The sequence below is a fragment of the Eubalaena glacialis genome, chromosome 11, assembly GCF_028564815.1.
Source record: "Eubalaena glacialis isolate mEubGla1 chromosome 11, mEubGla1.1.hap2.+ XY, whole genome shotgun sequence".
Classification (NCBI taxonomy): Eukaryota; Metazoa; Chordata; class Mammalia; order Artiodactyla; family Balaenidae; genus Eubalaena; species Eubalaena glacialis.
The window spans coordinates 115,333,178-115,350,123 of NC_083726.1; the positions used below are offsets into that span (position 1 = coordinate 115,333,178).

The 16,946-nt window shown below is 38.9% G+C and overlaps 1 protein-coding gene across 9 annotated transcripts in view; it reads left to right on the plus strand.

Annotated features, from left to right (window-relative positions):
• The window catches only part of ERC1 (ELKS/RAB6-interacting/CAST family member 1), a 421,649-nt gene that overhangs the window by 350,414 nt on the left and 54,289 nt on the right, over positions 1 to 16,946 (plus strand). For 7 of the 9 annotated variants that reach the window (XM_061206048.1, XM_061206045.1, XM_061206044.1 and 4 more), the window contains one exon: positions 13,676 to 13,774. In XM_061206048.1, coding sequence (XP_061062031.1) covers positions 13,676 to 13,774 — 99 coding nt within the window. Of the gene's footprint in view, positions 1 to 13,675; positions 13,775 to 15,229; positions 15,296 to 16,946 lie in introns of all 9 variants that reach the window. The other 2 variants (XM_061206051.1, XM_061206054.1) reach the window with 1 other exon arrangement.

Here is a 16,946-nt window from a genome sequence, read left to right on the forward strand (position 1 = left end):
TGGACTTCTGAAAATTTTAAAATTTTGTGTATCAAAAAGACACAACAGAATAAAAAGGAAACCAGCAGATGGGAGAAAATATTTGCAAATCATGTATCTGATAAGGGATTAATATGCAGAATATATAGAGAACTTTTAAAACCTAACAAACAAACAAAAAAAAAACCCAATTCAAAAGTAGGCAAAGGACTTGCATAGACATTTCTCCAAAGACATACAAATGGCCAATAAGAATGTGAAAATATGCTCGACACCACTAATCTTAGGGAAATGCAAATCAAACTGTAATGAGATACCATGTCACACCCATTAGGATGGCTATTATCAAAACAGAAAACAAGTGTTAGCTAAGATGCAGAGAAATTGGAATCCTTGTGCAGTATTAGAATATAAGGTGGTATGGTTGCTGTGGAAAACAATATGGCAGTTCCTCAAAAAATTTAAAATGGAATTACCATATGATCCAGCAATTCCACTTCTGGGTGTTTATCCAAAGAATTGAAGGCAGGATCTTGACAAGATATTTGTACACTTATATTCAGAACAGCATTATTCACAATAGCTAAGATGTGGAAGCAAGCATAGTGTCCATCAGTCAAAGAATACGGATAAGCAAAATGTATATACATACAAGGCAACATTATTCAGACTTAAAAAATTTGCAGAATGCTACAACATGGATGAAACTTCAGGATGTTATGCTCAGTGAAAATAGCCAATCACAAAAAATCAAATACTGTATGAGTCCACATATGCTAGGTACTTAGAGTAATCGAAATCGTAAAGACAGTGGAATGGTAGCTGCCAGGGGTGGGGCAGGGGAGAATAGGGAGTTATCGTCTGAAGGGTATAGAGTTTCAGTTTTACGGGATGAGGGGTTGTGGGGATGGATGGTGGTGATGGCTGCACAACAGTGAAAATGTATTTAATACTGCTGAACTGTATACCTAAGGTGGTTAAAACAGCAGATTTTATATATGTTTTACCACAATAAAAAAAAAAGAGGAAAAATTAATTAAAAATTTTAAGATAGAGGGCAGTTGAGATGGGGGGTGGTGCCTAGTCTAGGCTCATCACTGTGGTTTAATGCATCTCAGTCATGTGGGGTCCACTGCGGGTCTCTGCGTGCAGCAGTTCCGTGATCCAGGCCTGCTTCAGTTTTTGTAGCTAATCTCTCAGCGTGAGGCCTCCTTAGTCACTGCAGCAGAGGAAGGGAGAGCTGGCGGGTTGGGTGCTGCTGCTTCCGCACTTGGGCCCTGAGGTCACTCCCACCCACACACCGCTGGCCAGCGTGGAATGTCTGAGGCACGTAAGTGGAGGTGGCTTTGCTAGTTGGGACCAATGGTCCAGAGGAAAGGCCATATTTGGAATGTGACGAGGTATCTGTGTATACACCTAGGTGGAAATAATCAAGAAGGCAGTTAGACTGCAGATAGAGGTGAGAGCTAGAAATACTGATTTCTGGAGTCATCAAAATAGAAGTACCAGTTAAAGCCATAAAAAATGTATTTGCTTACTCAAGAGAGAATATAGGCGTTATGTTTACTTTTTACTGTTTTCTGATCCTTGCGTGAAAATATTAACACATGCCATTCTTTTAATCCTTACATAATATAACTCAGCAAACAGATGCCCTCTGTACACCACCCTATTGTTAAAAGTTCAGAATTGGCTTTATTGGATAAGAACTGCTGGAAGTTTTTTATAAGGTTTCAGGGCTTTTAAGATCTTTTTTCGATGATTTGCATGTGTTGAGAATGCTTTGAGCATTTATGGCACAGTGTATCACAGGTAATTGTGATATTATGTACCCCACAGGCTTTTTGCTGTTTTGACATTTTAAATTAAAGATATGTTCCTGGAAACAAGGAGGATGGGAGGTAAAAATGCTACAGCCGTATTTTGAAGAGGTAAAATAAATGTAGGGTAAAAAAATTCCTTACCGAAAACAATTCAGTCTAAATGCTATCGATTTCAGGTTATTTTCTCTATTTTCCTTAAAGAACCTAAAGTTTTAAATCTTTCTGCATTTGATCCCTTAGCAAAAATATCTAGTACCTTTTCTTTTTTTAACTCTTGGTTAGGTTAACCTATTCACTTTAAGTGCCACAGTTATTTCATTAACTAGTCTTTCATATAGTTGGGTAATAAATTGTACTTCACATCTTGATATAATTAGAACTGATCCTTAGCCAGTAAATTTCTGTGTATTTCTAGGACAGTATAATCCTCAGTGACATAAACTAAGAATTTTAAAAAATCAATTATATTATAAACACCAGCTGTCCATTAATATTGATTAATAAATCAATGTTTCAAAATTAATAAAGTAATTTTCAAATCAATAAAAGTAAAAATATATTGATAACTTATGAGTTGATAAAATTAATATTTACTATTATTGTTTATCTAAATGGAAGGAGCTACGTGTGTGAGAAAGAAGGAATCTTTTTTAACCTGAAAACAGGGAGGCTAGTCGAAAGGACCTGCCTGCACGTGCCTGGGAAGTGCAGGGGTGCTGTTGGTTCTCGGGGCTGGGGTGTCCTGACCACCAAGATAAAGCTGTAGCTTTGGGTGATTAGATGAACCCAGTTGCACACTAACTTGTGGTCACATGGCTACAGAGACCTGGACTGGATAGGCTCTCCTGACCTAGAACTTTCCCAGAAGCGGCTGCTAAGAGTTAGGTCTACTGCAGACATAGCAGCCCCCCACTGCCTGACTCCCCGACCTGTCCCAGGGTTGGGAGGAGGTGAACCAAGGCTTGCTGGGGAGGGGGGTACTCTGTGGGCAGGCCTTCGGGGCAGCTTCTGGCTGCTTCTGGCCCCTCACAGTCCAGCTGCGGTAGCTAATCAGGCTGCTGCCCAAATACCTGAGTCTGTTGTCAAGAAGAAGGTTTCGCTTCCCCTGTGCCTTTAACCATAGTTGTCTTTTTTCATTCAGTTGGAGATTTTCCTGGTTCTCAGTATGAGTGATTTTTTATCGGCGCCTGGACATTTGGGGTCTGGGTCACGCCCTGTGACTCTGGATCTTGTTTAAACCATCTCTGCCAGCTGGTTTTCGTTGGTGCACTCCAGAGAGGAGAGGGTGGTGGGGCCTCATTACTGCCCGGTGGAGGCAAATCCAGGCTCCCCTCTGCCTCTGTTGACACCCAGGGAGTGGGACTCCCCGTCACTCCGGGCAGAGGTATGAATTGTACCCCTGCTAGGCCTCCCATGACTAATCCCTGCCGGGATGTGTAGGACTCCCTCCATAAGCACTTCGGGGTGGCCTCCTTCCTGCTGTGCAGCACTGGGCCTCCTCTGACACTTCCCAGGGTGGGACTCACCGCTCTGCCCAGCCTGTCCCCGCTGCCACTGAGGGGGCTTGGTTAATGCCCCCTCCTTGGCTTCCTCTGACACCTGCCCAGGGGGAGGAGAGGCTGTGGGGTACAGACCCCAGCTCACCATTTAGCTTTGCTGCCACGGGTGGCAGTTTTTCCTGTGACCTTTTTTTTTTTTTTTTCTTCAAACACCTACTGATTGACAGTGTGGTGTATTTTTATTTAAAATGACTGTTCACTTGCTCCTCTGAAACATGTTGTAACCTTGACCTTTATATTCGCCAGTGTTTTAATATTCTTTTAAATGGCAAGCAGTGTAAAACAAGGTGAGTTTGTCCTTGATGTTACTTCTGAATAGTATGCAGGGTCATCCAACATAAAGTAATAAGTGAATGGCTCTGTATCTCTTGTATCTGTATTGAAATGCATTGAAGACTGGGTTTAAACAATGCATGGGCTTCTAATGCTGCTCTTCTCTTTTAGGGATTGATCGTGGGGTATAGAGTAGATTGATTTTTGTCTAAAATGTTCTTATCTTGCTAGGCTGCCCCTTTCCCCTCTAGGCCTCCTGGGCTAGAGAGCTCAGGCTTTTGTTGTCTGTGACTGTTGATGCTTCCAGGTCGCTGGTTTCCAGCTCCAGGTCTGATATATGAGGCAAGAAGAAAATCCAGGGAACTTACCACCTGTGACATTCTTTGGGTCCCAGTGTCCTTAACCAGTCTGTCTTCTCTCCACCTTTTTTATGTTGGTGTGGCTGTAGTTTTACGTTTGTATGTATAGCTTACAGATAGTTTTTAGTTTTACTTTGGTACTTATCAGAGGTATGGGGAAAAGTATGTCTGCTCCATCTTCTAGAAGCAGAAGTTAAAGCTAACCTTTATTTTTGAAGGAAGACTTAGGCAAAACTACCTTTTCTCTTTAGTAAGACAATAGTTATGTTCTAGGTTTAGATATCTAAGTGACCTCAGTAGAGGTTGAACTTTAGTGCCAGTATTCAGATAACCCAGTTTTTTTGAAATCACAATTTTCATCACTACCCTACCCGCCAGCCCCAGTCACTTATTGATGTGTTTTAGAAAATGATACCTCTGGTAGCAGACAAGTTTTGCTGTCTAGTTTCGCTAATTTATTCAGCCACTGATGCCTTTTAAATGATCCTTAATGGGTATTCATTCCTTATTAGAACCTATCTATGCCTGGTGCTTCTTGTTTATTTCTAGAAATCAGAGTTTTTCAAATACTTGAGTTTATTGAAATGATCAGTGAAGTATTTCCACAACCTTAAATATGAGATCGTTTAAGATACTTTTTAAAATTTAATCTTTTTTTGGTTTTGTCTTAGAAAGGCCTGATTCTAATAAACATCAGGGGTTTTTTTCCTTTACACAAAAGACTGAAAGCCACTTAGCTCGATTTCACAAAAAAAGAAGTAACTTTGGAGACTAGAGAAGACACCTAGAATGCATTGGTCGTTATTTGCTGATTTTACCAGCGTAGCCACGTATGAAGGTTTGTGAACGCACATATGTACAGAGAAATCCTTTTATAATGAAGCCTCACAGAACAGGAAGAACAGGTGGTATTGCAGAGTCTGGCCTTCTGTCAGTTGCTCTCCGTATGGATGGTTTCCAGTCAGAACCCAAATGCCCTCACATCCCTGGGTTTGTTTAAAGATACTTCAGTGTACGTGCTCATGAGTGTACAATTTATAGTTAACTTTATTTTGAGTCAATTCCATTCATTCCTTTTCCACACATGGACCATGATTTTGTAAAAAGGAAGCATAAAATTCCCTCAAAACTTCTTACTTTAAGAATTTTGATCCTTCTTATCTAAAAGGCACCTTTTTTCTGTGTGTGTGTGCTTAAAAGTGCTTCAAATTCTTGAAGATTACCCCTTTGCCTGCTCAGCTATTCCTCAAACAGGGGAAAATGTTTTTACTTTTTTTTATATAAAAAGCATCAAATAACTTAAAGTTAATTTCTGTGTATTTACTAAGGAAAGGGTGTCCTGTTTGAAGCGAGAATGCTAAACTTTCCTGCTTTGCAGCACTAAATCGTTGGGTTGGAATGCATTGTAATTGACACCTATAGTTTGTGCCACCATCCTTGAGAAAATGATTTTTTTAAATTTGTGTTTAACACAATCTAAGTTTTTTTTAAATGGGGGAGAGGTCTGTCTTTTCTGTTACATGTGAAGAAATTTAGTGTCACTTCTCTTTTTCGTGGCCTCTGTATCTGTAAAATTTTAACTGTATACTTAGCCACCTAGATCGCATAATCCATAAACAAAACTGTGGTAAATGCTCTCGGATCCTGACCTTTGTTCACTGGTTTCTAGAATAACAGAAAACATCTACCTACATTTTGTTCTTTTCTTAGATATGATGGTGAGTCTCACTGGATCTGGCTAACACTCCCCCTAAATAACATTCTGGTTATTTTGCAGAATGTAGGGCTTCTGTTTCTTTGAGAACAGATACAACTGGAAGAAATGATCCTTATAACATTAAAACTGGGTTTATTGCAAGTAAAAAAGTAAACCTAAAGGGTTACTTTAGGTTTATTGCAAGGATGAGAAGTATGTGCTAGAAAGTTGAGGCAGTGATCAGGAAGAAAGTTTCAATCGCACTTTGTTTTAAACAGTCTCATTTCAGGCATTGGTTTGGGTCAGTATAAACAAGTTGACCTACAGGGTATTTCATTCCTATAACTTTGTGGATCTGCCTCTGATTTTTCACCCCAGTATACTGCAGATACACACCACGGGCCTGCCAGAAACAGGACAGCTCTCAAAATTTAGAAATAGAATAGAAATTCTTATAAAGTATTTTTTAGTTTTAAAACACTGAATATGTCTTTATTCTCATGTTAATATTTGTTGAAAGAGAGAAAGAATAAGCTTCCGTCCTTCAGAGTTCAAAGTTACAGTCTGCATGGCATATAGGAAAGTGTTAGACGTACATAATAATCAGGACTAAGCATTAAGATTGATAAATACTTTCTGGAGGCTGAGAAGGAAGGAATATGTGCGTCTCTGAGTTAGGGAAGCAAGGAATCCCACACAAACCTTTTTAAGAACTAAGGAATGATTATAATGAGATGGAAAAACCTAGGCTCCTTTAAAAAAAAAAAAATCAGAAAATTTGCTGTGTATTTGTTTTCTTTGCTTTCTACCAAGAGGGGGAAAAAAAAGTAGAGTTTTGCTAGGAAATACAGAATATGTAGAAAGAACAGATATCCTATGAGCTTAATGCCATAAATGGTGATGTATCCAAGTATATCCTTTAGATAAGAGATTACATGAAACCTTAAGAAAAAAAAATCCACTGAGTAACAAAATAAATACCTGAATATCTATAGTCAGAAGTTCTCCTTTTCACACATAAATCAATTTGTATATGAGGAAATCAAAGAAAAGAACCTTATAAGTGCTTATAAACCAGAGTGCCTGGATGCTGGGGTTCTTTTTGAACCTATTATAAGTAACAGCGGTTATGTTTTTATTTGAGATAAAACTCTGCTAGTTAGTTAAAATGTCTATTTTCTTTTCTTTTGGCTGAGATAACTCATTGTGGTAATTTTTCATAGTTCTGAGAAATTGTGTTTGGTAAGTATATCTATTTTTAATTAATACAAATGGAAAAGAGCATTATTTAATAAAGGTAATTTCATAGAAAAAGCTTTCAAAATATGAAGCTCATTGCTGGAACAATAATAAAATATAATCCCAAATGTAACAACCACGGAAAACAGATTCTTGAATTTGACAAACATATGTTAAGGAATACATATATATACTGGCAATTTTACTAGTTACTAGGTTGATACACGGGTGTGAATGAGTCTTTGTCCCAGCCCTCACAGACTCACAATCCATGGGAAGAAAAGACATGTAGACAGATTATTAGAATCTGACAGAGGTTCCAGATAACACTGAAATCCTTTTGTTCTAAACCTAAAGATACTGGATAAGCTTTAACCCCCTCTCAGAATTTGTGATGCATGATTGAGCTCATTGACAGAAAAAATCTGTAGGTGTCAGAAGCAAAGAGGGGTGTGAACTAAAGCAGCAGCAGCCCTGGGCATTATGACCAGTCGTGACCAGTTAGGGCTGGGGCTGGGTTTTAGTGCCCGCACAGGGAAAGAAGATGGGACTTTAGGATGACATGAACTGGGGACCTGGAACTGAACTTCTGCCGCGAGGTGGGACAGTCAGACGAGTGCCATTAAAGGGAAAGGAAGTAAGACTAATTGAGTCAAACCTTTACCACCGGTAGATGAGAAAAGCTTTTCTCTGCCGTGACCTTGGGAAGGAACCCCAGGTCCCTTATAAGATGTCAGAATTCTGAAGCCTGTATCTCCAGCAGATTTAGAGTACAAATTGATACCGCCACTGGGTGTGGGAAGCTCCTACCTGAAATATTAGAATAAAAATGTATGCCCCATTAGAGCCTAGCAGAAGCAATTACAGTATCACTGCTGGGATCCTTCAACAGCCCAGACTTCACAATATTCCCATGGAAAAAAACAGGTGACCCTTAGGATGAGCTCACAGTCAGTCCACAACGAGGAGGATGTAACAGAGGAGATTACTTCTCTGAAGACTTAAGATCCTAGACGCGCAATATTTTCTTGAAGATTTTAAAATAACTAAAGAGAGGAAGTATAAGTACCAGAAGGAAGAAGAGTGGATACAGGATAGTGTCGTAGTTGAGAGTGGGCTCTGAAAATTAAGACAGATGTCAGACTTCAGAAGAGAAATTGTAGCTTACATCACCAAGAGCTAATATCCCAAAAAAGAGCATTCCTAAAAATGGAGAAGAAATAACAATTTAATGGGGGATGGGGGGAATAGTCAAAAGATAGGAACGGAAGATCATAGGGAAGAAATGTAGATAGTCTCTAAACATGAATACATGCCCAACCTCACTCATATTAAGATAAAGGCAAACTGAGGTGCTATTTGGCCAAAATCAAGGAAGGGTTTAACAGCATATTCAGTTGACAGGGCTGCGCATGTCACACACTCTTAAAACTCTACTGGTGGGAGCGCAAAATGTACGCCTCCTGTGGAGGGAATTTGGCAACATGTAATAAAATTACTTACCTATGTTTTCACTTTTTGACCCAGAAGCTTCACTTCTAGGAATCTGTCCCAAAGATACGTTTTCAAAATTACAAAATAACACATATACAAGGTAATTCTGTGTGTGCTACGATAGTGTTTGCTACAGTATTTGTAGTAGCAATAGATTAGAAATAAGTCAGATACCCAACAGTGGGATACTGGTTGAATCAATTACAATACATCCAACAGAGTAGAGTACTGTGCAGCTGTAGAAGGGAGTGGGAAACATCTCTATTGTTATGAAGTGACTACTTGAATATGTTGTTAAATGAAAAAGCAAGATGCAGAATAGTGTATTTAATATTCTACTTCTTATGTGAGAAAAGTGGGTAAATTCATAAATTTTGTGAGAGTGTATGCTTGCTTACAGTTACGTAAAGAACAATTTAAAGGTAAATTTTAAATTTACCCCAAAAATTTCCTATGAAAAGAGGAAGGGAATAGGATAGAGAAGGCAGGATTGAAAGCAAGTCTTCTCTGAGAGTACCTAGTTACATAGTTTTGACTCTAGAATCATATGGATGTTTTTACATAATCAAAAATAAAATTACATCAGAAAGAGGGGCAAGCAATTCCTGAATTTTGTAAACAAACTGAAACAAATGAATCTAGTTATTTATTAAATTGTTGCATAGCCACATACAGCAGAGAATTATTTCAACTAACCTTATATATTACAGATTTTTCTATGTACATTCTCAGTAAGATATACTCCAATGAGAAGAAAAAATAATGCAAAGAAATTTTAAAGTTCATCCTGAAGGCATATCGATAGTGATTACATTGGTATTGGTATTTTCCAAGAATTAAATTGATGGAAAAAGCAAATAAAAAGTAGTTATGTCATTATTGTTAGGAACCAAGGTTTTTCAGCATAAGCGGAAAAAAGATATATAAAGTATAAAATCAAAGAAGTTAAGTAAAAACTTATTCTTTAAGATGCAGATCTAGAATCTTAAATCTAAATTGAAAATATCACTGTTAATTTATAATTTTCTCCTCTTAAAAAGAAAGAAAGTTTTTCCTAGCTCTCAACTGAAACAACCAGAAAGCAGTAATCCAGCAGCACTGAGCACCCAGCACCCGCTCCTGTCCCACTGAATGAATGAGCTCTTTGGTAAACCAGCTGACTCCAGATCTGGGGCAAGAAATGTACAAGACGAGCTTAGCGCATGTTTGCCAGAACGCAAGAGTAATGTCGTGTCAGAAGGACACAGAAAGTCTGCTACCATACACAGAATACACAGGATGGTTATTCCTTCCACATTTTGGTCCTAATCAGGACCAAAATTAAACTATCTAACTGATTTCTTTAAAAAGCAAAACAAAAGCAGTAGGAAACACACTTTTCTATTAGACCTTGCACTCCAGCTGAGAAAATAAATAGGATGTGAAGGTAGTCTGACCATGACTGCTGTCGGGCTAAATTCAGCACAGTTGTCTCCTCTAATCTAGTTGCCATCCCCTGCCCACCACACTGCTTCACGGGAGTCCCCCCAGAACTGTCCAACCAGTGGAAAAGGAGCTTTCCCAGCTAGAAGGATAATCTTCAGTCAAGTGTGTATAAAATGAACAACTCAAGAATAATTAATGACTAACTTATACTTTTTCATGAAATGAAGTTTAAAATAAAGCTCATAGGTAATTTGTTGAAATTTTGCTAAGTTTATAACCAACAGAGGCCGACCCACCTGAAAACGATGAAGATTATGCTTTTCTCATTTTGTATATCAAATACCAAAATAGCAAATTAAAGTTTAATTAAAATTCACTATAATAAAATGATTTCCAAGGTTTAACAAATGTAGGCAGAAATAATTTTAATGCTTTCTTAAAGATAATTATAATTGGAAATAATGCTAGTTAGGTTAAGACTTATTTATGATATGTTTTCTAAAATATCTCAGAATATTTCTAAGTAGTAGTATTTCTAAAACTCATTTAGGTAGGTTAATAGCGTTATCAGAAACCAAAAAGGAAAGATTAGTGAACAAACAGGTAACTCTGATCAGAATTCAAACCTTTTCTTTTAATACCTGGGTTTGAATAACCAACATATACTGTTTCTTAGCCTAACTATTTTTCTGTGAAATATATAGTTTCTGTACCACCTTTTTTGAGCATTGACATCTTAGTCCTAAAAGAAAAGATTAACAGAATAAATGATGAACTTTTCCTCTGGGAGGGTATGTATACCTATATACACAGATATGCATTTACAGCTCAAAAAGTTTATCTCAGCAAGCTTCTTCCTGTCCTTTTTTTTTTTTCTCCTTCCTTCCTTCAAACAACTTTATTCTTCATGTCATGGGACCATGGGAGTTCGGCTCTCTGCACGTGCACATGGCATGGTTCAAGAGGGAAAATATTTGGGTATAAAGTACCTTTCATGCTTGCTGGTCTTAATCTTAAGAAGAGCGTAGAACAAGAGGTTCTTGAGCAGAGGGTCGTTTATATGATCTGTATAATGTCTACTGCTCTGTGAGCTGTCAGATACTTGGTGCTCAACTTCTGACTCTGCAGGAGACAGACTTCACACCAAATTAATGAGTATTTGACCTGGGGACACTAGCTAAACTTTGATAAGCCTCACGTCTTTCAGAAATGGAGCAGTTCTTAGGACTATTTCTTCATTCGCTTACATGGATCAAATAAGTAACCTGTGGTCTTATCTGTCTCCCGTGATCAGTTCTTGTGCGAGGCTTTCATTCTCATTCCTGAGAAATACTTGAGATACATCCTGCCTTGAAAGTGGATTTGCATGTGCTTTATTAGTTCTTCTCTAAGTTTTTAAACTCACACTAGGTATCAGGCATTAAAGACTGCATGTCATGTTCTAAGATAGTAACTATCCAAGTGTACCTTTGCTGCAGGGTCCTATTAAAGTCCACGGGGAAATGTTTCTTACCCACGTGAAAGTGAATGAGGTGCAGCATGTTGTCACTTTCCGGTGCGCCCCTTTGCCCTTTGCTCTCTCTCGCCTGCTTCCCCAGAGCTGCCTTGCAGACGACTCTCCGTTTGTCATAAGTACAGCTTGACATAAGAAACAGTGCCCTATATATTTTCAAGGTCCCTGTACGTCATCTCAGAAAAGAGAAATTTGATATCACAGACAATTTCTTGATAAGTATTTTCTCTGCTCTCATTATATCCTGGAGGGAGGAACTGGCTTAGAAATGTGCATATATTACTAGGTGAAAATGTAAAGAGCCCAAATGCCCAGCAATATGGGACTCGTCAAACATCTATTCAACTGAATACTATGCAGCCAGTTAAAATTAGGTTTTAGAATAATACTTAATGACATGAAAAGAAATGTTCATAATGATGGTGATAGCTGAAATTTATTGGGTGTTGATTGTATGCGACGCACCTTTCTAAGAGCTTGTATTAACTCGGTTAATCATAACAACAGTCTTATGGGGAGAAGGTATTGTTATTCTCATTTTAAAGGTGAGGAAGTTGAGGCTCCGAGCATTTGAGTGGCTTGCCCCAGCTGAGCTAGCTGGTAAGAGGCAGAACTAGAATTGAGGCCCAGGCACTTCGGCCCGACACTTGCTCAGACACCATTATGTGAAAAAATACCGAAGAAAAACCTCTCTAAACTTTTTTATGGAACTAGACAAAATGTCTTAAATTCATCTAGAAAAGAAAATGTGTCAAAGATACCCAATCAGATTTTGACAAAGCAGAATTGGTGGAGAAGGACAACATGTCCGACCAGATATCAAAATATACCATAAGATATAGCAATTTAAAAAATACCATGTCGTAGCAGAAATAGAGAATAAAGCAGAAAAGCATGCTTTTTAATGTTCCTAGGGAAGAGGCTGAACAGGTGCACCTAAATATTAACAATGATTATCACTGGTTAGAGGGATTTACAGGTAATTTTTCTTTTTTTTCTTTTTGTGTTTTAGATTATCTACAGTGAACATTTTTGAATCATATAATATTAGCAAATGTATTTTTAATGCTTTTAAAACTTCAGGTTTTAACAATATTGCTGTTTGATTTTATGCATAGTGTTTGTACCGTGCATTTTCTGAATTGCTTGCTCTGCAAAGGGAATTCTCTAAAATGTTTTATATGTATATATATATATTACATTCACCTGGGTTTTAAATTAACCAAGCACACAGAATTACCAATCCAGTCCTCCATTTTGGTGAACGTGGAGAAGAGGCAGTGGGATAATAATCCTCTTCTGGTCTAGGGTTGAAGAGAAGGATTTCAGAATCTTCAACTCATTTCCAAAACCTGAATTGTTTATTGGTGGTGTAAAGAAAAGCTATTGAATTTTAATATATAGCTTCTGTCTGATCACCTTGCTGAACTTTATTGTAAATTGTAATCGTTTTTCAATTGATTCTCTTGGATTTTCTAGGTATATAATCATTTCATTTACAGATAATGGTAACTTTTCCCCCCAGTATTTATGGTCTTTATGTTATATAACATCTCCCTCAAATGGAATAGTTGTTAAAAAGGGTGAGTAATTTTATGGTAACCTGGAAAGATGGGTCCTATATATTGATATCACGAAGTGAAAAAATAGAGTTAGCAGAGTTCTATCCTATATGTAGTATAATCCAGTCTTTATTTTAAAAAATAAAAACAAGCACTGCAATAAAGTGCTTAATTTAGGGAGATTACTCCTTCCTCCAAAATTCCTGTGGAAATTTAGGTGCTTGTCTTAGCCTGCTTGGGCTGCCGTAACAAAATACCATAGACTGAGTGACTTAAACAACAAATTTATTTTCTCACCATTCTGGAGGCTGGGAAGTCCAAGATCAAGGTGCCAGCTGCCTTGGTTCCTGTGAGAGCCCTCTTCCTGGCTCACGGAGGCCTCCTCCTCACTGTGTCCCCATGCGGCAGGGGGACTCATCTCCCCCTTCCTCTTCTTACAGGGCCACAGTCCCATCAGATTAGGGCCCCACCTTATGACCCCACTGAACCCTAACTTATCTCCTAAAGGCTGTCTGCAGACACAGTCGCCTTGGGGGTTAGGGCCTCAACATGAATTTTGAGGGGACCCAGTTCAGTCCATAACAGTGTCCAAACTTTCTTCCCCCAATATCCTCAGAAATCCTATGTTTAATTTATTTTATTCCAGACAGGATTCGTTTTATCCTTTGTTAGGACATTCTTAAGGCCTTGTTACTTTGCAGTGTGTCACAGAAATTTTACCTAACTTTAACCTTATGCATCATTTCCTCTTAGACACAAAATCGAATGAAGCTCATGGCCGACAATTATGAGGATGACCACTTCAGATCCTCCCATTCCAGTCAAACCAATCATAAACCCTCCCCAGACCAGGTAAGACTGCTTTTGATTGTCTTGTGAAAACCAGTATGCTTTTATTTTGATGTCTTTTGTACTAGCACATTACAGATTCTGGGGTACAAGTTAGAAAAATAAAAATAATCAGTTTCTGAAAACTCTTTTTTTTAACACAGAGTCAGTTTCTGTAGAGGAAGGTGGTACCTGATTCTGAATATTTTAAGAGGAGATACTCAGCAGATTTGAGGACACTAAAGAATCCTTGAGATGAGAAAAAAATTTAATCTTCTCAGAGATACTCACTAATTTGTAACTGTCCTGCTTTTCTTATTTAAGAGACAGTGCCTCAGTAGAAAAACAAAACTTTCCCTGTAAGCTCAGTGAGGCACGCACAGTGCAGGGTAACGCTAACTATTGAATATTATTTAATTGCAAATTTTAAAATCTCTGCTCATCACCTAATAGATGTGAAGATTGAAACTTAGTTTCTTCGCTCCCATTTCCTTGGTGGATCCCTCCATCTATGTCATTCTTAAATTGTTGCCTTCAACTTCTCATCAGTGCAAAAGAGGCAGTGATGAGTCAGCCTGAAGGGGAACCATATTCAATGCCAGTTTTTTTGGAAGAAGGAAACTCTCCCAAGATCTTGAATATGATGGATGGGGGAGAGTAGTGAACAGATTACCTCATATCCCATTGCCAAAAGTCAGATTTCAACATCTCCATCACACTCAATCTTAAAATATACAGCTAAGGGAGAAAAATAATAGTTAAGTAATTACATCCATATGACTAAAGAGTCAAGGAAAACTCCCCCACTGAGCATCTCCTCCAAATGATAGCATAGCTTTGTCTTAGGAGAAGAAGAAGAAATATTGCAGGTGAAAGCAGCAATAATATGGAAAATGCAATTTTTTTCTAAGATTCAGAAGGTATAGTCATGGTTTGATGACATTTTCTTAGCCAGTTGAGGCAGGCCTTATATTTTAGAGGGAAAACAGTGCAATCTTTGACACAGGCAGAATGGAGAACTGTCTGCCTTGATGTCAGCAGTCTGTCCCTGCCAAGACATCATTTTGCTTGTTCTGCCTGCTTCTTGATACCTGGAATTAAGTTTACGCCAGTGTATATCAGATGAGTATTAGATCCTTTCCTTGAAACAGGTTTCGCTGATACATACAAGGAATTGGATACCTCGCAGTAGTGGGAGGCAAACAGGAATGGGGAAAGGTTGAGGAAAAGGCAAAAAATAAAGAAAAGCCTCCCACTTGATAATGTTGCCCAGATCCAGCAGTGGATAGAGAGAGCGTCTCGGAGAGGTCGGAAGGCTGAAGTACAGTGACAAGCTAATTACGAGTCAGAGCCTGATGTAAAAAGGGTCAGGAGATTAGAGACCGTTTGCTGCTGCTACAGTGTGCTTGTGTCTCTGTTTTGAATACTAACCAGCTCTTTTCGTTCCCACGCTGCTCTGGGGTCTCTGCCGTCCCGTAGGACGAGGAGGAGGGCATATGGGCATAGCCGTCCACGTGCTCCTAGGGCAGCCATTTGTTCAGCACGGTGAGAAACGGCTCTCCTTAACTACAGACATGCGTTCTGTTTGTTTGCCGTCACTTTTTTTCACACGATCATCTCACGTCTTGTTTCTCTGTAATTCACCAAATCCTTGGTGTGCTCTCTGCCTTCTCATTTCACCTGATTCCTGTGTGTATTGCTATGCTTCTGACATAGTGGGGTTTGGGGTTTGTGGCTTTTTTTCTTGTTGTGTGTTAATAGTCACTTTTATAATTTCTTTCATGCATTTTTGGGAGAACTTCCAGGGCATGTAACTATTGATAAATTTCTCCTGTTGTTATTTTATTTATGAACTACCCTGTCTAGCATGATTTTACAGTGTCCTGGTAAGGTTTATAGTGACTTACATCAAACTGGAAGTAGAAAATTGATCAGATACTCTGCCAGTAGGTTTGGGATATACTGTTTATGATAAGTTAAAGTATATAGTCTTAAAAAAAAAAAAAAAAAACCTGTACTGTGGGCTAAAACCTTGAGTTTCTGTTTATAGAAGAACGCTCTGCATCCTCGGGGCCAGTCATTCTTCCAGAGTGCCTACCCTGGGCAACCCCTAGAGCCTGGGTATTACCCCAAACTGTCCTTATAAATAAAGAGGAATAAACAAGCAAAAGAAGACTTTTTAAAAAGTCGGTCTACAGAGCTCTTTTTCCCTCTTTTATGGATTGCTGCTGTGTTAAACGGTTGCCAGGACACTGTCTAGATTCTCCTTTCCAGGCCAATTGGCTAGAAAATATAGTCCAGCTGTGTCAGTATCTATCTTTGATCCGATGCCCTGGAGGTTTGACTGAGGAAATCCTTTCCTTAGAAAAAATAATAATTATGATGAGTAAGTTCACACGTATTGGTGGCCTTGCACCCCTGGATTCACTGCCCGTGCTTTTTGGCGATCTCACTCTGCTGGAGTTGGTTCTTCCTGAAAAGTCTGTGTCTTGGTGTTACCCTCCTTAAAATGATGAGGGTCATGTAGACCTCTCGCTGCAAACACAGCCGAGGAGAACAATGAGGTAAGTTGTGGAAAGAGGCGGGCATTGTGAAGACGGGAAACTTTCCACGTGGCTTTATCCTGAGGCTGTGAAAGAAGCTGAAATGCGTGATGCCAACCACAAAGCTCTTTGAGTCTCTATTCCTGCCCTGCAAAGAGGTTCATCCGTACCATTTTTCTAGATTCCACATACGTGCATTAATATACAGTATTTGTTTTTCTCTTTCTGACTTACTTCACTCTGTATGACAGACTCTAGGTCCGTCTGCACAGAAGTAGAGGACGGGCGTGTGGACACAGTGGGTGGGGAAGGGGTTGTGGGATGAATTGGGAGATTAGGATTGACATAAATACACTACCATGTGTAAAACAGATAGCTAGTGGGAACCTGCTGTATAGCACGGGGAGCTCAGCTTGGTGCTCAGTGGTGACTAGATGGGTGGGATGGAGGGCGTGGGAGGGAGGGAGGTCCAAGGGGGAGGGGATATATGTATACCTATAGCTGATTCACTTCGTTGTGCAGCAGAAACTAACGCAACGTTGTAAAGCAATTATACTCCAATTTTTTAAAAAAAGCTCTTTGAACCCTGCACGCCAGACAAAGCTGAAGCTGAGAAAGTCTGTGTGCTAATTCTCTTTATCTACACTACACCC